The 21178-nt window shown below is 38.4% G+C and overlaps 4 protein-coding genes across 8 annotated transcripts; 3 read left to right on the plus strand and 1 right to left on the minus strand.

The window, feature by feature from the left end:
* The first annotated feature begins 3448 nt into the window (after positions 1-3448).
* LOC103874389 lies at positions 3449-5097 on the plus strand. Its single transcript, XM_033272183.1, has one exon. The coding sequence runs from the start codon at positions 3592-3594 to the stop codon at positions 4213-4215; it is 624 nt and encodes a 207-aa protein (XP_033128074.1). The 5' UTR covers positions 3449-3591; the 3' UTR covers positions 4216-5097.
* Positions 5098-8359: 3262 nt separating this feature from the next.
* Positions 8360-13324, plus strand: LOC103874391 (probable sucrose-phosphate synthase 2). 2 transcript variants are annotated; one of them, XM_009152803.2, is made up of 14 exons: positions 8365-8494; positions 8608-8846; positions 8913-9002; positions 9118-9359; positions 9435-9498; positions 9564-10256; positions 10362-10478; positions 10594-10725; positions 10836-11012; positions 11275-11328; positions 11405-11467; positions 11564-12472; positions 12565-12692; positions 12846-13324. In XM_009152803.2, exons 2-14 carry the CDS (start codon positions 8649-8651, stop codon positions 13120-13122), a joined length of 3144 nt encoding a protein of 1047 aa, XP_009151051.1. In that variant the 5' UTR covers positions 8365-8494; positions 8608-8648; the 3' UTR covers positions 13123-13324. The 2 variants fall into 2 exon arrangements, with proteins under 2 accessions (XP_009151050.1, XP_009151051.1); XM_009152802.2 differs by having other exon boundaries at positions 8360-8846.
* A 252-nt stretch (positions 13325-13576) lies between these two features.
* Positions 13577-17117, plus strand: LOC103874393 (probable glycosyltransferase At5g25310). Of its 2 annotated transcripts, none has more exons than XM_009152808.3 (4): positions 13577-14804; positions 14912-15090; positions 15869-16217; positions 16294-17117. In XM_009152808.3, exons 1-4 carry the CDS (start codon positions 14559-14561, stop codon positions 16960-16962), a joined length of 1443 nt encoding a protein of 480 aa, XP_009151056.1. In that variant the 5' UTR covers positions 13577-14558; the 3' UTR covers positions 16963-17117. The 2 variants fall into 2 exon arrangements, with proteins under 2 accessions (XP_009151056.1, XP_009151057.1); XM_009152809.3 differs by having other exon boundaries at positions 14918-15090.
* On the minus strand, positions 16978-21005 carry LOC103874392 (ACT domain-containing protein ACR2). Of its 3 annotated transcripts, none has more exons than XM_009152807.3 (10): positions 20648-21005; positions 20510-20575; positions 20336-20404; positions 19075-19162; positions 18935-18986; positions 18741-18855; positions 18596-18663; positions 17799-18518; positions 17617-17721; positions 16978-17528 (listed from the first exon to the last, which is right to left on the minus strand). In XM_009152807.3, the coding sequence occupies exons 4-10, from the start codon at positions 19143-19145 to the stop codon at positions 17160-17162; spliced, it is 1500 nt and encodes a 499-aa protein (XP_009151055.1). In that variant the 5' UTR covers positions 19146-19162; positions 20336-20404; positions 20510-20575; positions 20648-21005; the 3' UTR covers positions 16978-17159. The 3 variants fall into 3 exon arrangements, with proteins under 3 accessions (XP_009151055.1, XP_009151052.1, XP_033128073.1); XM_009152804.3 differs by having other exon boundaries at positions 19075-19171; positions 20648-20998; XM_033272182.1 differs by lacking the exon at positions 20510-20575 and having other exon boundaries at positions 19075-19171; positions 20648-21000.
* Positions 21006-21178: the final 173 nt, after the last annotated feature.

A 21178-nucleotide genomic window follows, 5' to 3' on the forward strand; every position in this document is an offset into this window, starting at 1 on the left:
TAAGATAGGGGGAATGCGAATTTCGATGAATAAATAATGGGGACATGATTAGACTCCCGTGAGCGGTGGCTTTGGGGGTTCACTAATAACCAATAATTAGGCGCACCTAATTGACTTTTTCCGCTTAGCTGGAGTCTACTAATCCATTCCCCCAACATATCATTAACTATTCGTATTACTAGAATAAAATTTACAATATGGTTTTAAGAATTGAAAACACATTTTCATCACAATTCTAAACAAAACAAATGTCTGATCATGTGGCGTACAACAAAACACTTCTTAAGCCACCAGAGAATTTTGTTTGGCTTGTAATAAACGATGATAATCACATGACTCATGTTATATCTCGACTCTATTGTCAGAATCTGATCAGCTTTGAAGGGATTAAAAGAAAAAAACTTTTTGGCTTGTTTTCAGGATGCCGTGTATCTTGATGAGTTTCATTCGTGTGAATGTGTCATGGTTAGGCCGTTGCTTAAAAGATTTGCTTGTCCCTCAAGTACTTGCCCAACATGACATAACATTGGGCTCTGCATTGTGACTAGTTGATTTTCTTTTGTCAATAACATGAAAATACTTGCAACCAATTTTTAAAAATCCAAACCAAAATACAATGTTTACATAGTAAGTGATACTATCAAACATGTATAAACATATAATCGGTACTAATCTACTTATGTTTGTATTAACTATAGAATAAGTAAAGTATATTTTTCTCCGATCGCCAATCGGAGTCAATGTCAAACTTAATTACTCAAAGATGTTTTTTTCATAAAGTAATCATATAGTTATGAAAAGACTAAATTCTAAACGCATGTGACTTGACCTCAAGGCCTCGACCCTCGAGGACTGCTTTAAGACCAGCAGTTGGAACTTAGAAGCTTAACCACTTTGCAATTAACTAATCTTTCTTAATTAACACTGACAGGTAATAATGCACCGAATTGAAGCGACCGGATACTCCATGATTTGTTCTTCTAAAAAATGATTATATTTTCATTGGTCTAACTTGTTTTTCACATTTGTCTAGCTTGCACATATAAGTTCATTAATAACTAATTGAAATAGGTGGTAATAGCCAAACTAGCTATCTTATTTGACTAACCTTGCTAACCTATAGATGTTTGCTACGTAAACCAGCCTCAGTATCAATTAAGATCTGCTCACCTTTCAACCTAACTCACATAGCAATGATTAGTGTATGTATAACTTATTTAATATCTCATATACAATAATATGCCAACCAGACACAAAAGCACTGCAACATTAGTATTCTTGTTATGTAATAACCCCAATCAAAATTGAGATTATTATAACCCGTCCATTTTGTTCTAAATTAAGAGACCCGCTGTATTTTGTTTCAACAAACATTTTTGTGCCACAACATCTAAAGACATTGTCTTTCTCTTGTCACAACTAATTATATTATTCATGAATATAAATTCAAAAATATAAAATTATTAAAAGTCAGATTTCAATTCCTTAAAAAAGGAATGCTTTTTGATATTCTAAAATTCAGCTGACATTACTTTACACAAATTATGATAATGTCTAAATTAAAATCCCAAAAAGGATTGACGGTTAAAAAGATTCTAGAAAAGAGTAAAAGTGGATTTTCTCCCATAGTATTTTGGTAAAGAAGATTACGACCCAAAACCTGACCGGCTGACACGTAGTGGTGTTAGAGTCACGCTCCCTCACAGCTGGGAACATTATCATTCATCTCCACCATGTGCTCATTTCACTCTTTCGCTAGACCATTACTTCGCATTTAATATTCTGAAAATAACATTATTATTACTCTACTATTAAAATATGATGCTTAATTTCTCGTTTACTTTTGAAGTAATTAATAACGAGCTAAGGAATAGGCCTTTACAACAAAGAAGATATTTTCATAAGAAATTGTACCATGGGACTTATACCAACGTAAACCGTTGGAACAACATATATATTGCATAAATAAGCACGTAGATGGTTCGGTCTGTCAACCAAGAAGAAAACCCAGGACCAAGGCACAATTTCGAAGACCGACTCATAAGTTTGAATGAATCTAGTTTAAATTCCAGGAAGCCGGTCTCTTTAATTATTAATAAACCTACGTTCGTACTTTATTTGAATATATTTTCTAATTAGTTTATCATGGTCACAAATTGTCATTCAATATATTTCCTAATTGGGTTTATAATGGTCACAAATTGTCAACTTATTCGTGTCTTTTTATGCTGGATACGACTTTTTCTTTGCTGGCTGGACATGGAAATGCCTAGTTGTTAACTTGTTATTATATTTAGGGTTTACAATTTGGAATGCAAACAAAGAAGGTTCTAATTATTGTAGACTGAGAGTTAGCACTCTTTTTTTTATATTTGTTTCGATCAAACTATAGACGGATTTAGGAAGCTAAAGCATATTTACCCCCAAATGAATAAAGAACTTAACTTTTTACAAAAGAAAAATAAAGAACTTAACTGAGTTTTAAGTTTTGAACACATGCATTTTAATAAGTCATACATTCAACCCAATAAACTTGAATATGAAGCTAACTTTATTCATTTCATTTAGAAAAGGTTACTTCCTACAATTCAATACGTTTTGGTTTTGTTTCGTTCTCAATTTTATTATCGGCGTGCAATTGCAACTCGAAGATGATTCTGAACATTATCTATGTTTTTTTGTTTTGTTTTTCCATACCAGCCAAATGTATATGTAAATCCACAGTTAGTTCAAAGAAACCGTGGGCGCGTTTTGGAAGCAAGTTTATATACATATTGCGGGTCACACGCTCTCTATCGTGGTGGGGGTTGATGATTGTACGCGACAGGTGTTGTTGGATCTTTGTTTTGGTCGAAAAAGAAAATACCAAATAGCCAAATTTGCTTTGTTTTTGGTTTACTAAACATAAACATACAAATCAAAATCCCTCAAATGTAATTATTAAAATCTTATGGAATTAGAGCCATTACATCAAGCAATAAATTGCGAGAAGATAAATATAGAAAAAAAAATGAAAAAAACTATCAGCTTCAAGAAAAGGTTGTCTTTGTGGGGACTCCTTGGGCCAAAAGAAAATGAAAACTTGGCCCTTGAGATTAGAAGACAATGGTAGTAACGTAATTTCATTCATATTTTTCGCGAGGGTAATTTCGTAAATTGAAAGCTGACCTTTTCTCGAATCCGTCTACGTGGCGGCCACTGCAAGTGCCCACAAAAACACTCTCATGAATCATCTCAATCTCAGCCGTTGGATCAGAATCCGATTCTTTTCCGAGACGGCAATAACCAGGCAAGTTGATAAACAATGAAAAAAAAGAAATCCCAAACCCAATCTCTTCTTAACCATGGTTAAGTCAATTAACCCAACAAACCAAGTTTCTCAAAAGGTCACGAATTTTCTCAATAATTACAGAAACGCCATTCATCGTCTTCAGCTATAAATTCGCATTCTGATACTCGCTAGGTTTGCCGAACCAACTATCCTCCGGGAACCCCTAAAGAGAAAAAAGCCTCAAAAAACCTTCTTCCCCAAGAAACCTCTTTCCTCTTCCAATTTGAATTTCCAAAAAATAAAATAAATAATAAATCAAAATGGTGTTTAATTCATCCAAAACCAGATCCAGCGGACCGGTGCTACGCTCTGTATCACCGTCCGGTCGTTTCTACGGCGGCGTATCGTCTCCTTCCTCATCAGGTTTCGCTTCCTCCACAAGCTCGAGCTTCTCGTCTACATCCTTTTTCAGCAACAACCGTCAACAGCATCATCCCCCACACAGATCCGCGTCTCCCACCCGCGTGAATCTCTTCACCTCAACGCCGTTGAACCAGTCGTTCCGTTACTCGATCGATAACAGATCCGTTTCCCCGAACCAATCCGTCGCCGTTTCGAAGCCGAGCGGCAATAAGATCCCCGATTCGAGGAGGAGGTGTATGTGTTCGCCGACGACTCATCCCGGATCCTTCCGGTGCAGTTTGCATAAGAACGTGGCGAATCCGCACGGTCAGGGCGCGGCGACGTATTCGACTAACGGATTGAATATGCGTAGATCGGCGATGACGAATTCGCTGGTGAGGATCGGTGGGGTTGAAGGTGAGTGGGTGAGAAGAGCCTTGACGACGCTGATAAGGCCTTCGTCGCATCAGCTGAAGAGGCGATCTGCTTATCAGCCGAGGCCTAGCAGGCTATCGTCTATGTCGAAGGCGGATGATGTTTGAATCTGGTTATCAGGTTTGTTCTTGTTTCTGAATCAGCCACAGGGATAGATCCGGCGAAGAAGTCTGGATCTGGAGCGACCTGGATCTGCGCGGATGGGCCGAGTCATATTGGGCCGAGTCAAATCGGAGGGAGATATGTAAAAACGGAGACTGAAACGACACCGTCTTATAAGACTTGTTATGTTGGGTGAAGATGAGATTGTACCTTAGTAACTCATATGATAACGAAGAAAGCAGATAATGTTTCCCTAAGCAGAAAATATCTTAGAACAAATTAAAGAAAAAAATCGAATTGCGTTATTAAATTCTGGATATGAAACAAGGGACTGTCAAATATTCTGGATCCCGTTTGAGTTTTGCGCCGTTATCTGTTCCGTCAACGTTCTCTACTGCCGTAGACCCGTTCCGTTTGCCGTTAACCGTCGTCGTGTGGCTCGTTATGTGTTCTGTTATGATTCCCAGGTATGTGTTGTTCGTCGTGTGTGAGGTACGTATCGTTTATTCTTTTTTTCATTTGGTTAATTCCGTTTTTTCTTTCCTTGTGAACGGTTGATCTGTTTTTTATTGTGTTAACGTGTTTTTCAGGGTTCGTACGAAGGGGGAGAAAGAACATGACTTAAGGCTAACCGTTACATTCAACTTTGGTTTTTGTGGACTTTGAACATAGAAGAAACTGGACTGTAAGGAAAAATCAACATTTTGACCTTGGTACATTTATGTGGGACAATAAGAAGTGCGAAAGAACAAAGAAAAGTAGTATCGAATTTTGTGAATCATAGACCTACGTTTTCGAAAGGAGATTCTTGAAACCATTAAGGCGGGTTAACATGGCACTAGAAAAACTATTCGAAGAAATCAAAGTACAAACCTGAAATTCATATACAGCTCGGGTTATTATGGAAAACAGCACACAACATGAATTACATTTAAGATATCAGCAAAAAGAAAAGAAAAAAATCTGAAAATGGTGGCAAAGACACGTCTTCCCTACTCCATCTGGAGTGAGTATTTCTAAGCATCGGTCGATCCATAATTAATCACCCTGATTAAGATTATAAATACTGCACTTGCTTAGCTTTGATTTGTTTGATCAAATTAGTATTATTTTTCCATATCTCTCAAGTACTAGGATGAGTGAGCTTCTTCAAATCTTTTCACCACGGTAGATGAGGCCTTCGCTTAAACAACGGTTGTGAATCAGATATGTGAACTGAAAAGCTACATCATATTCTTGTCGATTTTTTTTAATATATTTAGTTTTGGTCTCTGGAACGGATTTGAAATCTGGAACCTATGCAATAGCCAACAGATATCGTTGTGTATAAGCACACTGTGGTTAGACGAAATTGCCGATATTTTAATATAATGAGACAACATATTAACATAAACTAATAAAAATGAATAGTTTAGGATTATAACAATGCAACAATTTCTTATCAACATGAGAGTTGTATTCAAAGATAAGACCCAACCGACCTCCTAACAACAGCAACAGTAGGTGGATGATCATGTAGACTGGACCATTATCTTGTATGGACCTATATGCCAACATAATTTAGATGCGCCATTATTTTCTTCCCAACGTATACATCATCTGTGGGTCTCTCTCTCCCTTTTACTTTGGCCTTTCTATCACAAGTTTTAACGTTAAGAGGTCTTTGAAACATCAAATCATATTTTCATTGTTTTCTACTCCGAAAAGAACCAATACTTTTGGCTGATTCTTTTCAGAAATTTTGCTTTATTAAAATAGTTAAGAAAATTAATAGTACATGATGTGGAATGGATGCTATCAGTTTCTAATCCACTAGATAACAGCTCAGCACAAACTAAGCAAACCACTAATTGTCTACTCACTTGTGCTAATAAAATGTACTAATTAATATTTATTTTTATGTAGTATACGACATAAATTACATGTACATATAAAAATTATATTTCCTTGGTGACATTTTTAGCACCTAAACGCCCTTAATAAGACCGCTGAAAATATTTGAACTGATGGGCTTGTCCAACCAATGATATAGCTTGCTCTGCAATAGATTATCGTGTTAATTGCTATCAGATTTTTGTTAACGTTCAACTATCCGAGTTTAAATTTGATAATGGGTGTCCATACCCAAGGTAAAATAAAGGATAAAAGCAACCGAATAATATATATGTTCGGATAATGTCGTTGATAATGATGTCAGGCGATAAGTTTTTGCTATTTACATACATTCATGCACTTTAATTTGTCCAAACGAAAAACAAAGCAAAAACAAAATCAATTAGGTTTTAGTGACGGAAAATAGGCGTTGGGATGTGAAAGGAGCCATGACCCATGATGACCCACAAACCACAAGAGTTCTATGACACCACATGTGATGTCTGGTGAGGCCACAAAGAGATAAGGTTTATTGATTTTATTATGGTTGGGTTTAGCCATTTTCACCACCAAGTGTCAAATCCTTTCAACGTAACGTTTTTTTTTTCATGTTTTGGAGGCATTACTTTTAAGGTTTTATCCTTAGAAGTTATAAGTTACAACTCTTGCGTATGTATGACCTGCGTACAAATATTTATGATCAGGTTTAAACATTTCAATCACCTATGTGACTATGTCATACATCTTATAATAAAAGACTTGACATCTTTTTATTTGATAGTTAATTAACTTTTTTGGACCTTTTGGTTTATTAAGAAGTTCACGATCAAAACATTTGTTTAAATCAACACGTATACTTCTTGAAGGAACATTTTTGGATTTATTTCTTTTTATTGGATATGTGTGTTGTGGAAACTCCAACGGATCACGGTAGTGAAAAGCCCATCTATAAAAAGATGTATCAGGAGAAAATTGTTGGACACTGGGCTTTTAAATTAACACGTATAAATTACAAGGAGCCCTAATCTTAATCGTAATCAAAATTATAAATCTTCACCCTAACATCTTTATCTTTATCTAATATAAAAATAAAACAAAATCCTAACCTAATGCTATTTAAATAAAGCATCCCAGTGGGTTATAAATACAAATCAGGTTGATGGGAAAGACATACCAGACGAGAAACAATCAATAAAGCATTAGATCCCCAGTTTGTTGTTGATCATGGAACCCGGACTGATCGTCTTCATCGTCTCCATCAGCGTTATATGCTCTATATTAGTTATATATATGATATACGACTGCATAACGATCACGAAGAGTCGTCGAGTAGGTCTTGAATCCCGTGCGAGTGGACAGGAAGTGCAATATGACGACGAGCTTGGTCTCGCTCATCAACCAAAACCCACCCAATGATTGATTGATTATATATCACTTTTGCTATTAGGGTTTCTCATCTCGAGTTTGTTTTGTTTCATTAGTTTTTTTCTTCTTTTCATTGTGTGTTATTATTTTACTTAATTGAGAGATTATCGTTCTACTTAAAGAAAACATGTGTTTTTCTGTGCTTTCCCCCCAACACATGAACAAAGATTGAACTATGAAGGAATGGCATCTTAAATTTGCATTGTTCTAGTATTATTTTTTGGACTATTGTTTCAAATCCAAAAATAGAAGTGTGACGTGATACCTGAAAAAGCGCAGACGTAAGTACTTAACAGGAGGAGATCCACACTTTTTGCTTACAAACTTTATACACCGAGTACGTAAAACGCATTACTTTCCAGAACTGAAAAAAACTATTTACTTAATTTTTAACTAAAAAATTAAGAAACTGTTTCTTAAATGCTTTTAAACCCTTAGTTATTAGTATGAAAAGTACACTCATTAACCAAACAAAAAACTATAATCCACTAACTAACCAAAATTACATTCTCTCTACTCTTTTCTCTTTCTATCTCTCTCTACCCTCTTTCTACAAAACTAATTTTTTCTTTGGTTATTTCACAAATAAGCTCTTTTTAGTGTACGAAAGAGTTGTTAACCCTAGCTGCACTCTCTGAATTATATTGTCCTTCTCTTAAAACTTGGGTTACAGATCAAGGCAAAACCCCAACAGGAAAAAAAAATAGATATCTAAGAGCACCACTAATTAGGAATTAGCAAACGCTAAACGCCAAAAGGCAAAAAAATGGAGGATGCGGCCCAGAAACAAAAGGCCCTAATTGTTTTTTTTTTTTAATTTTTAAAATAGAAGAGTATAAAAGAAGGTAAGAAAAGAAAATTTATGCCCTTTCTCCAGATACATCTCCCAAACACGCGTCCCCCTCCCGCTTCTCACTCATGCGTAGGGGAAACTCGAAGCTTCCACTTCCCAAAAAACTGATCTCTCTGACTCTCTCGATATCCTCTGTAATTCCATCTCCTACGATCGCTTGATCCCTCTCCTTTCCTCGTAACCTGCATTCACATTTTCGAATTCTAAAAGTGTAATTAATTCTGATCGGACGAGTATATTCTGCAAGGATCGGCTCTAGTATTTTTGATTCTTCGTTCAGATCGGAGAATGGTGGGAAACGACTGGGTGAACAGTTACCTGGAGGCGATCCTCGCCGCGGAACCGGGGATCGGCGATTCCAAATACAGCGACTCCAAATCCTCGCTGCTTCTGAGAGAGCGTGGCCATTTCAGTCCCACTCGTTATTTCGTCGAGGAGGTCATCACTGGATTCGATGAGACTGATCTCCACCGCTCTTGGATTCAGGTTTACACCACACTCTCCCTCCCTCTCTTTTGAATTTTACTTTATCGTTGGATTGGTTCTGCGCAGGCTGCTGCAACGAGAAGTCCGCAGGAGAGGAACACGAGGCTGGAGAATCTCTGCTGGAGGATTTGGAATCTCGCTCGCCAGAAGAAGCAGGTTGATCATCAGAGTTGTTGTCAATCTTTGATTATTTGTTTCTTTGGATTGTGTTGAGAGTAATTTGAGATATTGTTAGAAGAATCATTATTGTGTTTACTCTTTCTTCACTTAGGTTGCAGGGAAGTATGCTAAGCGTACTGCGAAACGTCATCTCTTGCGAGAGAGAGCTCGCTTGGAGGCTACTGCTGATATGTCAGAGGACTTATCGGAAGGAGAGAAAGCTGACGTGCCTGGTGAGATTCTTACTCCCACTGATAGTAGCAAAGGGAGAATGTCTCGGATCAGCTCTGTTGATGTGTTTGAGAATTGGTTTGCTCAGCACAAAGAAAAGAAGCTTTACATCGTCTTAATAAGGTATAAACATTACTCGATAGAAATTTACAACACATTAGAAGCAAATGGTGGTTTTATTTGGAGCTCTTCTTGCAGTCTTCACGGTTTGATACGAGGTGAGAACATGGAGCTTGGTCGGGACTCTGATACCGGTGGCCAGGTTGGCTTTTTGCAATGTTTTAGTTATTCGTTTCACACAGCATTTAACATTTTTCTGGCAAACAGGTGAAGTATGTTGTGGAACTTGCAAGGGCTTTGGGATCAATGCCGGGAGTCTACCGGGTTGATTTGTTGACCAGACAGGTATCAGCACCGGATGTTGACTGGAGCTACGCTGAACCGTCTGAGATGCTTAATCCTCTGGAATCAGACACAGATCAGGAGCATGGAGAGAGTAGTGGAGCTTATATAATCCGTATACCATTCGGTCCAAAAGATAAATATGTAGAGAAAGAGCTCCTCTGGCCTCACATCCCTGAGTTTGTTGACAGGGCGCTTAGCCATGTCATGCAGATGTCCAAAGCTCTTAGTGAGCATATCGGTGGTGGGAAACCGGTTTGGCCTGTTGCTATTCACGGGCACTATGCGGATGCAGGAGATTCCACCGCACTTCTCTCGGGGGCTCTAAATGTACCGATGGTTTTCACCGGACATTCTCTGGGCCGTGATAAGCTAGAGCAACTCCTGAAACAAGGCCGGCCGAAAGAAGAGATAAATTCTAACTACAAAATAATGAGGCGGATTGAGGCAGAGGAGCTATGCCTCGATGCCTCTGAGATTATTATAACTAGCACAAGGCAAGAGATTGAAGAGCAGTGGCGTCTTTATGATGGTTTTGATCCAGTTTTGGAGCGAAAACTCAGAGCTAGGATGAAAAGGGGTGTGAGCTGTCATGGCAGATTCATGCCTCGCATGGTTGTAAGTATCATCTCCATCTTTTCTTGTTAGTTACTCTCTGCTACAGGTGATTTCTGTTTCTGAACATTTCTTTGTGTTGATTGGTAGCTTTGTGTCTGAATGTAGGTGATTCCTCCAGGCATGGAATTTCATCACATTGTACCGCATGATGTGGATAACGATGGGGAAGGAGCTAGAGACGATGAAAATCCACGATCTCCTGATCCGCCAATTTGGTCTGAGGTTAGTGTAATCTTTGAACAGTAAACATTTTTCTTTTACATATTAGATGACAGTGTTACCTTTAAGTTATGTCATTGCTATCTTTATATTTACTCTGAACTCTTCACATTGGCAGATTATGCGTTTCTTTTCTAACCCACGCAAGCCCATGATACTCGCTCTTGCTCGGCCAGACCCTAAGAAAAACTTGGTAACTCTAGTCAAAGCATTTGGAGAATGTCGTCCATTAAGGGAACTTGCTAACCTTGTAGGTTTTCTTCTTTATCTTCTCAACTGAAGCACGTCTATGATCCGCTTTTAGTTTTCATGGGCAGTGTTTCACTTTTGCACATTTTTTTGTTTCGTTTTTAATTGTAGACTTTGATAATGGGAAACCGAGATGATATCGATGAATTGTCTAGCACCAATGCTTCGGTGCTTCTTTCCATTCTGAAACTGATCGACAAGTATGATCTTTATGGTCAAGTGGCAATGCCTAAGCATCACAAACAATCTGATGTGCCAGAGATTTACCGCTTAGGAGCCAAAACAAAAGTAAGGTTCTAGATTCATTTCAAATACAGTTCTTACAGTTACTTTTCTCTTCATAGCTCATTTCTGTCCCAATTTATCCTCGTTGTGCATTTTAACTCTTTTTTTAACTGATATAGTAATATGGGTTCTGAAAGTATAACTTTACTGCATAGTCCATTCAGCCAATAAAAAATTTCAACGTATAGGATGTTAACTTGTATTTCTGCAGCTGTTGCTCTAAAGCAGTTTGTTCATCCATCTTATCTCAAATAATTTTTCTCAGGGAGTTTTTATCAATCCAGCTGTGATTGAACCATTTGGACTGACTCTTATTGAGGTAACTGTCTTTGTTTTCTCTTAAGTGCTCTTGTTCTTTGTCATTCTATCTTTTGACCAAGCGATGTGTCTAACAGGCAGGAGCTCATGGATTGCCCATTGTTGCAACAAAAAATGGAGGTCCCGTCGACATTAACCGGGTTTGTATCTCCCCATATTACAGAAAAACTTTACATTTGTGATCCTATACTTCCATGAAATAAACCTTCTGATGAAATGGGCTAACTAATTGACAGGTTCTTGACAATGGTCTTTTGGTTGACCCTCATGATCAGCAAGCTATAGCTGATGCTCTCCTGAAACTGGTTTCAGACAAAAATCTCTGGACAAGATGCAGACAGAACGGTTTAAAAAACATACACCTATTTTCTTGGCCAGAGCACTGTAAGACCTACCTGTCTCGCATAGCAGCGTGCAAGCAGAGACATCCTCAGTGGCAGAGCACTGATTTTGAAAACTCTGACCCTGATTCACGTAGTGATTCACTCAGAGACATCAATGATATCTCTCTGAACCTAAAACTTTCCTTAGACGGAGAGAAAGGAGAAGGTAAGAGTACCAATTTAGATGCTGAAGAGAACTCTGGTGAAAGAAAAGCGAAGATAGAGAAAGCTGTTTCAACACTGGCGCCAAAGAGCACATCGCCGGACAAGGTCTATGGAAGTGGCAAGATTCCGACTCTGAAAAGACGGAAGTATATCTTTGTTATCTCCGTGGACTGTGACAAAGCCTCGGATCTTCTTGAAGTGGTTAAAACAGTTATTGATGTGGGCGGAAGAAACGGGTCTTCGATAGGATTCATCCTCTCAACCTCAATGAACGTATCCGAGACTCATTCCACAATTATTTCAGGAGGCTTAAACCCTCAAGAATTTGACGCCGTGATCTGCAACAGCGGAAGTGAACTCTACTTCACATCCTCTGCATCTGAAGACAAGACCAAACTACCTTATGCGCTAGAATCAGATTACCATTCACACATAGAGTACAGGTGGGGAGGAGAGAGCTTGAGAAAGACTTTGGTCCGTTGGATCAGTTCAGTACACGAGAAGAAGAAGAGGCAACATGATGGCGAGATTCTATCGGAAGATGAATCTTCCTCATCTAACTATTGCCTATCTTTCAAAGTCAAAGAGCCGACTTTGGTAAAATAAAACTCGATAATTGTACAATATGTATTCGCTCAACTTGAGTATTCCTAACGTGGTGGGTTGGCTTCATATGATACTCTTGGCAGGTACCTCCGGTAAAGGAGCTGAGAAAGTTGATGAGAGTTCAGGCTTTGCGTTGCAATGCAGTATACTGCAAAGGAGGAACTAAGCTCAACGTAATCCCTGTCCTTGCTTCACGATCTCAGGCCCTCAGGTATCTTTTACCTTAGAAGCCTAGATGACTTCAAACCCTTGTTTGCGTTCATAAAACATATCATCTTCTTACAAATTAAACAATCAAGATCGAGACTCTCTCTCTTTCATTCTGATCATCACACCAAAGAACTTACCTCTTTGGTTTCTTCAGGTATCTGCTGGTGAGGTGGGGAGTGGATTTATCGAAGATGGTGGTTTTTGTGGGAGACAGCGGAGACACGGACTACGAAGGGCTGCTTGGAGGAGTGCACAAGACAGTAATAGTCAAAGGTGTAGCTAGTGATGCAACCGCACGTGTGCTTCATGGCAACAGAAGCTACCCACTAGAGGACGTGACTCCAGTTAACAGTCCCAACATCACCGAAGCGGAACAATGTGACCGCGACTGCATTAAGGCTGCTCTTGAGAAGCTCGGCGTAAAAATCTGAGATATGAGGTTGCATCGTTTGTATGATGATATGATGAATGATGATAAAACATAAAAGGTACTCAAGTATTCTTCCTTTTTCCTTGACTAATAAAACAAGTACTGTATGTTTTTTTCTTTATAAAAACTCGAGGGATCATTGGAAAAATAAGAGCCACTATATTGAGTTATTTCCACATTATCTAGCAGCTTATACATTTAAATATTTATTTGTACTTTGTATGAATACACCAATCCGCAGTGATGTCTAAAGGAGCTTTCGCTTTACGTAACTAATCTTGGGTAAAAGATCATATATCCTCTGTGCATCCCTCTGCCTTGTGTGCTATTCATGAGAGCACATCTGCCGTTTAAAACAACAATTTATAGGAAAAACAGATTTAGTGGGGGGAGAAAAACGGTGATGCGGGGAAAACAAAGATAAAACGTGCAATACACACAACTCTTAAACTTTGTTGTTCAATTAACAAAAGTACAAAACCAAAAAAAAATATATATATATTTAAATGTTCTCATTATAAAGATCAGTACTTGGATAAAGATAACTACATTAATTCTATGGTAACTTTCTACGATTTTTTTATTGTTTGGACTGTTTTCTACTTTTCTTCTAAAAGTTTTAGGGAAGGGTGTGTTGTTGAATAACTGAGTTTTAAAAATTTCAGATTAAAGTTTTAAATGGTAAACAGTGACGGTACAAACCACACCGCACTTCAATTAATAGTAATCAAAATCTATATATAAATATATATTTATTTGGTTTTGTTACTATTAAAACCACACTGCAACAATTTTTAAGTTTTTACGAAGCTTTTAATAAATTATGTCCAAATGGCACTTTAGGTTCTTCATATTTTTCTTAAAACTTTAGATTAAATTCTTAAAAATAACATGTAGGATAAAACCACATTAAAAGTTGAACAACACTTACAAGAAATCATGAAATGATTTATAGAAATTAAATCCATTCCAATGTGAATTCTCTTAAGTTTCTCCCTAGATGGATAAAAGAGGGTAATAAATGCTAAGAAATCAAGTAGAAAATTATAAAAAGGTATAATATATCACCTTATATATGTTTCTCTTTTATACAGTGAATGCTAAGAAACCAATTAAAAAGAATGAGAACACATTTTTTTTCTTTTTTAATAAGAACACATTTGATGAACCGTGTGGATTCAAACGGTGCAAACTGGTATTATATAATTAATAAAACCCAAAACATTCTCTCACTTTAAAAAAAAAAACTCCATTAACAACCAAAACCAAACTTCCTTCTCTCCGCGCCTATTCATCTCGTCACAAGTAGAGAGAGAGAGACTCACTCACTCACTTTTCTTCTTCATCTCTCTCTCTCTCTCTTTCGATTTTCCCGGGAAAGGAAAATAATCAAAACGCACTATATCTCCTTCCTCTTTCGGAGAACAGAGTAGTAAAATGGATAAGCATCAGTACACGAGATTCTGTTTCCTATCGATCTGCATCGGATCAATCGCACTTGTATTCGCGATCTCTCGCTGCTCGATCTCCTTCTTCGACTACTCTCTTCAGAAACTCGAATTCTCTTTCCCGGAAAGCGAGCTGCGACGAAGCTTCTACAATGCGGGGGACGAGAACAGAGCTGTGGATTCTCGTGACGTCGTCTCTCAGCAGATCCTCTCCGTCAGATCGAGGAACGACACTGTAAGCCTTTCTTCATCATCATCATGATCGGAACATTTAGTTTTTTTTGTTAAATTCGAATTATCGTTACGGCCCGGTTTAGTCATGTGAATGTGTGTTGGAATCAGTTACAGAGTAAACCGGAGAAGAAGAAGAAGAAGCTAAACCGGAGAAGAACGGTGGAAGTAGGACTAAGCAAAGCAAGAGCTTCGATACGTGAAGCAGCTTCTTCTAACCGTAACGCTACATTGTTCAGCGTTGATCTTCCCAACGCACAAGTCTACCGTAATCCCTCAGCTTTATCTCAGTAAGTTTATTATTATTATTATCTTTTTTTTTATACTAAATTATTATTATTTTTCATGAGTTAATATATAAATTAGAGAGAAACTTTAGATTCAAGATGTCTTAAGATTCCAAAACTCTGAGTTAAAAACTTTGCTTTAACGATCATTTTCTTGCACACGGCTGATATTTTTTCTGGCTTTGGCGTAGTAATTATTAAAAATAATTCTTCTAAGTGACGCTAAGAGTCGATATGAGTGTGGAAGGACCAATGAAACTCAAAATTCTAAATTTGGTTATTGTTTGTATCGGAAGAGTTCACACACTCATAGACACCACTAGTTTTTGTATCATACTCTCTGAAAAAGTATATACTAAAATTACTTATTATTCATGATGAAACCCACTCACTGATTCAAGAAACTCCTTTCACAAGCAAAATTCAATTCATTTGAGACTATATAGGATATGCTAATACAAAACTTAGGCGGTGCAATTAACTCTGCTACCGGATTAAGGTCTGTTATATGTCACTTTCTTTCCACATTTTGGCATTTTACCAATTACGGCTAGCTCAGCAGCTATAATTTAGACTACAGTTACAGTTTTATACTTATGGCATGACCTGCTTAATAATTGTATGGTGGTCCATAAACACCTTTAGTCAACATATAATTTTTTTTTTTTTAAGTTTAACTTCAAATGCGCGTTCCAAGTGTCAAGTAGCCGCCGCATGCAGTAATAGATTAGTAGCTAGATATCCCAGAAATAAATGCTAAATCTTTTTTTTTTTTAAACAGGAGTTACTTGGAGATGGAGAAGAGGTTTAAGGTGTATGTATACGAAGAAGGCGAGCCACCGTTAGTTCACGACGGACCTTGCAAGAGCGTGTACGCGGTTGAAGGCAGATTCATTATGGAGATGGAGAAAAGTAGGACTAAGTTTCGTACATACGACCCTGACCAAGCCCATGTTTACTTCTTGCCCTTTAGTGTTACTTGGCTGGTCACATACTTGTACCAATATAACTATGACGCTGAACCTCTCAGAACTTTTGCTTCTGACTACGTCAGATTGATATCTAGTAAACACCCTTTCTGGAATCGAACCAGTGGAGCTGATCACTTCATGCTTGCGTGCCACGATTGGGTAATTTAACATCTTATATATTCATGCTTGCATGTCAAGATTGGTTGTTTTTTTTTAATCGTTTAGTCTAATGCAGGGACCTCTCACTTCAAAAGCCAATGAAGATCTCTTCCACAAATCAATCCGAGTCATGTGCAATGCTAACTCATCAGAAGGGTTTAACCCCGCAAAAGACGCGACTCTCCCTGAGATCAAACTCTACGGTGGTGAAGTTCATCCCCAACTCCGCCTCTCCAAAATCCTCATGACATCCCCAAGGCCACACCTCGCCTTCTTCGCAGGTGGAGTCCACGGTCCTGTCCGTCCCATTCTCTTAGACCACTGGAAACAACGTGACCCTGACATGCCAGTGTTCGAATACCTTCCTAAACACTTGAACTACTACGACTTCATGAGAAGCTCAAAGTTCTGTTTCTGTCCCAGTGGCTACGAGGTAGCTAGCCCTAGGCTCATCGAAGCCATCTACTCCGAGTGCATCCCCGTCATCCTCTCCGTTAACTTCGTCTTGCCCTTCAGTGATATCCTTCGTTGGGAGACTTTCTCTGTACAGGTCGACGTCTCAGAGATTCCGAGGCTGAAGGAGATTCTAACGTCCATCTCCGATGAGAAATACCAAAGTCTTAAACGTAATCTAAGGTACGTGAGGCGACATTTCGAGCTCAACGATCCACCTAAGAGGTACGATGCGTTTCACATGATACTTCACTCCATTTGGCTACGTAGGCTTAACTTGAGGCTCACGTAAAGGGAGAACATATCGTTAGCTCGTATAAAAAAGAACATTTTGTTAGCTTTCTTTTTAACTCATGCCTCACAAGTGTAGTAGTACCATAACGTCTAGTATATAACTGGAGAACATACATTTGGTGTTATTACTATAAACCAATGGTGAGTTTATTGCAAACTTTCTAATCTTTTATACCAAACTACTTAAACTATTAATCATTTGGTCGGGACGAAGTTGTGAGAGAGTCGCTCTATCTGCGACCTTAGGATCTCACCGAGCGAGAAACGGTGTACTTGTGGTTGCTGTTGAGGTGCAGCCAAGGCTAGTTGTTCACGTCTGTCTTCTGGTCTGTCTTCATTCTTAACCTCCAGGTGGATAGGTCTCATCTCTTTCTTCACTGACTCCACAAACTCCATATCAATCTTGTTCCCGGAAATGTCCCTGACGTAAAAAGCGTTGAGCGACTTCTGTCCCTGCGTCTCCACGTCTGCACGAACAACAGTCAAACCATTCTCACGAAGCACACGAGATATGTCGGAAAGCAAGCCTACTCTGTTCTCTGCGCATAGCTCCAACTTCACCCCCTGCATTAGCCACACACACACCACACACACCACAACTTGTTTTACCATTCTTAACTAGAGAAGTCAAGAAGGTCTCTCTCTTTTTTACCTCGCAAACACGACGTTCTATAGCAGCTTCAAGGCATTTAATCACACGCTCCTTCTCTCCTTCAGTGTTCAGCGCACGTCCGTCTACGTGTCTTATGAAGTACTCCTACAAGGTTTTCAAAAAACCAAGACATAAAACATCCAAACTGATCTTAGAGAGATGTTAATGTTCTTTGTCCTAACCTGAAAAGCATCAGCTCCATCAGACCGGAGAGCAGCGTGGAAGATAACGTACTGCATATCAATCAAAGTACATATCGTATCAAACATGAGTCTCCTCCGATCTTTAGACTTCACCGTCACTATCGAATACCCTCTATCTTCGCAGCTCCCAATAGAAACACTCGTCGTCTTCCTCTCGCAATACTCCAGCTTAGACGAAAACAGCGACAGCGACGAAGCACCACCGCCACCACAGAACGGCTCGTCGAAGTCTCTCACGGAGAGCATCAGCTGATGCAGACGTCTCTCCACGTTGGAGTTCATACACCCTTTGCCTTGTCCAGCAAGAAACCTATCAGTCTCGTTCTCCTTGTGCCCCACGTGCGTCGAGTTGGAGGCGGGATCCGCTGTGGCGCGGATCACGGTACTGAGGTGGTCCTCGATGGAAGCTAAGCGGCTGGGGTCGTCGATGGGAGCGTGAGTGCTGTCGTCGGAGACGTAGGCGATGCAGGCTAAGCGAGCGTTGTGGCTCCAAGCGTGAGCTTCTAAGACGTTGCAGTGTAGGTCGGCGAAAGCAGCGAATATCTCTGAGAAGAGGCCTGGTCTGTCTGTTCCTGTCATCTCTATCGCTGTGTGCTCATTATGATCGATCAATGGAGGTTCCAAAGGGTTGTTGTTTGCGTTGTCATTGGCTTCACTGGCCTTTACAGAGTCAGACTCTCGCCTACTCGTGCCAATGGCCTACATTAACGAACACTCAAATCATCAAAGACAATAATATAAGTTTAGTAGTGAAGTTCTAAGTTTTAAGGACGAACATGTTTGATGTGGTTGATGACGGTTTTGTCAGTGAGTTTACTGCCGTGCTCGTCTTTAACATGGAAAACTGCAAAATAAAGTAAGTTAATCTCTTATTAGATTAATCAGATTAGATAGAATGAGGAAATGAGGATAGATGCGTACCATCCATGAACCATCCACCATCAGAAGAGATGTAACTCTTGGTGATGATAAGATTCATGTCTGTCAAGATCTGCACCACTTCTAGAAGAAGTCCTTGTTTGTTCTCACTATTCACCTATATTCATTATCAAACCATTTCAGATCATCTATGCACAATAAACACACAAGAAACTCATGCAACCTTGTGTGCGTACCTTCACAACGGTGCAATCTTGGATGCTGTCGTTGTCTATGTAGACCCTGCATCTGTAAAATTACACACACCAAGAAAAAGGAGATTGTGATGAAAAGTTGTTCTTTATAGGATTTGGAACAGAGAGAAAAGAGAGCTTACGGTGGACCATAAATGCGTTCACCAAGATTGTCAAAATCAGGATCAAAGTAAGGCCAGCAAACTTTCTGCATTGTCTCTACCAAACAATCTGTGATTCCTGTATTACAATTTAGGACAATTGATACAAGAGATGAAGGAAAAGGTAACAGATCCTTTATATAAACCAGCAGATACAGAGAGATGTAGTATCCACAGATATGATTTTGTATATAAGCGAAACCGTTTAGGCTAAAAGTGAAAAGAAAAGGAAGAAAGATAGGTAAGATAGTTTGGTGTTTTAGACAGAGGAGGAAGAAGAGATCTCCACCTTCTAATACAAAGGATTTGACAAGATAGTCATTTACTATGTTTAGGCTAAGGAGGGATTAGTATGTTATAACGTGTGGAAGAAGTTAGTTCTATTATAGATACATATGCAATGATGATAATGATGACAAAATCATTCTCGATTTGGTTAATATATATAGGGGTGGGAGTAGCAAAGAGTATAGGTCAAGAACTTGTCAAGGTCAAATACAAGAAACGGTAAGAGACTTTAGTGAAAAAAAAAAAACAAGGTGTTCCATGTTTTCTTGCTTCTTCTCCTCTCTTCTAATTTGTCAACCGCCACATGTTTCCCTAAGTTTCTGGAGCAATCAGAGTTGCAGAATCTCTGTTAATAATATACTAAAATCATTTTTCTAAATTTAGTAGAAGTGAGAGATCTTTAGCTCAATGTGAATAATTAAGAAATCACACACACAAGAACGTGTGATCTCTTTACCCTTATCATTTGTACTATCTAATACTATATAGTTAGCACTTCCACTGCATATATATACAAAATACTAACCTAGGAATGTCATATTAACATGAAATGTATTCATGATGAAACCAACAATCCAAATGGTTATATATAGAATCCAAAAAATGGTATAACGTCATGCTCATAAACAACAGAATATATAACCCATCTCTAATAACTTCTCTAATCAAAAACTAAAAAACCATTACTTAGAAGAATCTGAACATGCCTTCAAATCATAACGTTGATGAACCACAGTATATCAGAGCAAATTGCAAAGAAACAATGGGGGGTGGGTGGGTGTCTATCAACGGTTTAAGAATCTAATCTCTACTTAAAGCCAACAGCAAAAAGGACATTCATTACTTAAAAGAAGCCATGCACAGATACACAGCAGCCACTGACACATAGCTCAGATCACATAACTGAAGAAGAAGAATATAAGTGGAAGAGAGAGGAGGCAGAATGTATTCTTACTTGAAACATAAAGGAAGCGTTGGTGTGAAGCAAGTGAAGGGCATAGCGATATTTAAGTCCTGTGAGAATCTGCCATGAAACTAATCACTTCAGTTTTTAGATTAAAAGCAGCTTAAGGCAGAAAGTAGAAACATCAGTTCTTATATCACTTGGAGAAGTCTTAAAAGGAGAAACCTTTATAGATCAGTCTCTTCTCAAAGGAGAAACCTTTATGTCAGTCTCTTTCCCACCACACTGAAACTGAACAAAAGGCAAAAGCAAGTGCTCGAATCAAATTGAGAAACAGAAGAAGCAAAGGCACTGTGAACTTACTTAATAAGTAGAATCAAAGCTCCGTTTCTGCTTCACAATTGAAAACTTGACCAAGTATTAATCTTTTGCCTTCTTTCAGGAGCTCTGGTTTGCTTTTCCGGTGAGGCGGTGACGCCGTGAATATTTAATTAATAATGACGCCACCGATTAATTCTCACTCTAATGTTGGGCTTTAAAAGGATTTTAGCCTCACACTGTTCGGGCCCATTTGGAGCAGCTTTAGTGAAAACGAATAACAGAATATAATTTCAGGATTTCTATCATTACATTAGAATATAACTTCAAAATTAGTAGCTTTTATATAGTAGGATACTTAGCACCTCTACCCATTTCCAAATTTGAAACCTATCAATCATTTAGGATAGAGATATTCGTCTCTCTTTATACTGTACTAGATCCTTTTTCCGCGCTACGCGCGGATAATATATTTAAATTTGTTACATTTATCATTTTTATTTGTACGTGAATTTTTATATATTAAATTATATATAACTAATTTTTAAATTTGATTTTTTTTATATTTTTAGATTG

This window comes from Brassica rapa, chromosome A06 (genome assembly GCF_000309985.2).
Source record: "Brassica rapa cultivar Chiifu-401-42 chromosome A06, CAAS_Brap_v3.01, whole genome shotgun sequence".
NCBI lineage: Eukaryota > Viridiplantae > Streptophyta > Magnoliopsida > Brassicales > Brassicaceae > Brassica > Brassica rapa.

What these genes read in the sequence shown, in the direction of transcription:
- LOC103874389 (XM_033272183.1), top strand. Translation starts at nt 3,592, where the DNA reads ATGGTGTTTAATTCATCCAAAACCAGATCCAGCGGACCGGTGCTACGC.
- LOC103874391 (XM_009152802.2), top strand. Translation starts at nt 8,649, where the DNA reads ATGGTGGGAAACGACTGGGTGAACAGTTACCTGGAGGCGATCCTCGCC. An exon ending in CTTTACATCGTCTTAATAAG is followed by an intron (nt 9,360 to 9,434) that starts GTATAAACATTA and finishes CTCTTCTTGCAG; the next exon opens with TCTTCACGGTTTGATACGAG. An exon ending in GATTCATGCCTCGCATGGTT is followed by an intron (nt 10,257 to 10,361) that starts GTAAGTATCATC and finishes GTCTGAATGTAG; the next exon opens with GTGATTCCTCCAGGCATGGA.
- LOC103874393 (XM_009152808.3), top strand. Translation starts at nt 14,559, where the DNA reads ATGGATAAGCATCAGTACACGAGATTCTGTTTCCTATCGATCTGCATC. An exon ending in TCAGATCGAGGAACGACACT is followed by an intron (nt 14,805 to 14,911) that starts GTAAGCCTTTCT and finishes TGTTGGAATCAG; the next exon opens with TTACAGAGTAAACCGGAGAA. An exon ending in TGCTTGCGTGCCACGATTGG is followed by an intron (nt 16,218 to 16,293) that starts GTAATTTAACAT and finishes AGTCTAATGCAG; the next exon opens with GGACCTCTCACTTCAAAAGC.
- LOC103874392 (XM_009152807.3), bottom strand. Translation starts at nt 19,145, where the DNA reads ATGCAGAAAGTTTGCTGGCCTTACTTTGATCCTGATTTTGACAATCTT. An exon ending in TGGTGGATGGTTCATGGATG is followed by an intron (nt 18,664 to 18,740) that starts GTACGCATCTAT and finishes TTTATTTTGCAG; the next exon opens with TTTTCCATGTTAAAGACGAG. An exon ending in TCATCAACCACATCAAACAT is followed by an intron (nt 18,519 to 18,595) that starts GTTCGTCCTTAA and finishes TCGTTAATGTAG; the next exon opens with GCCATTGGCACGAGTAGGCG.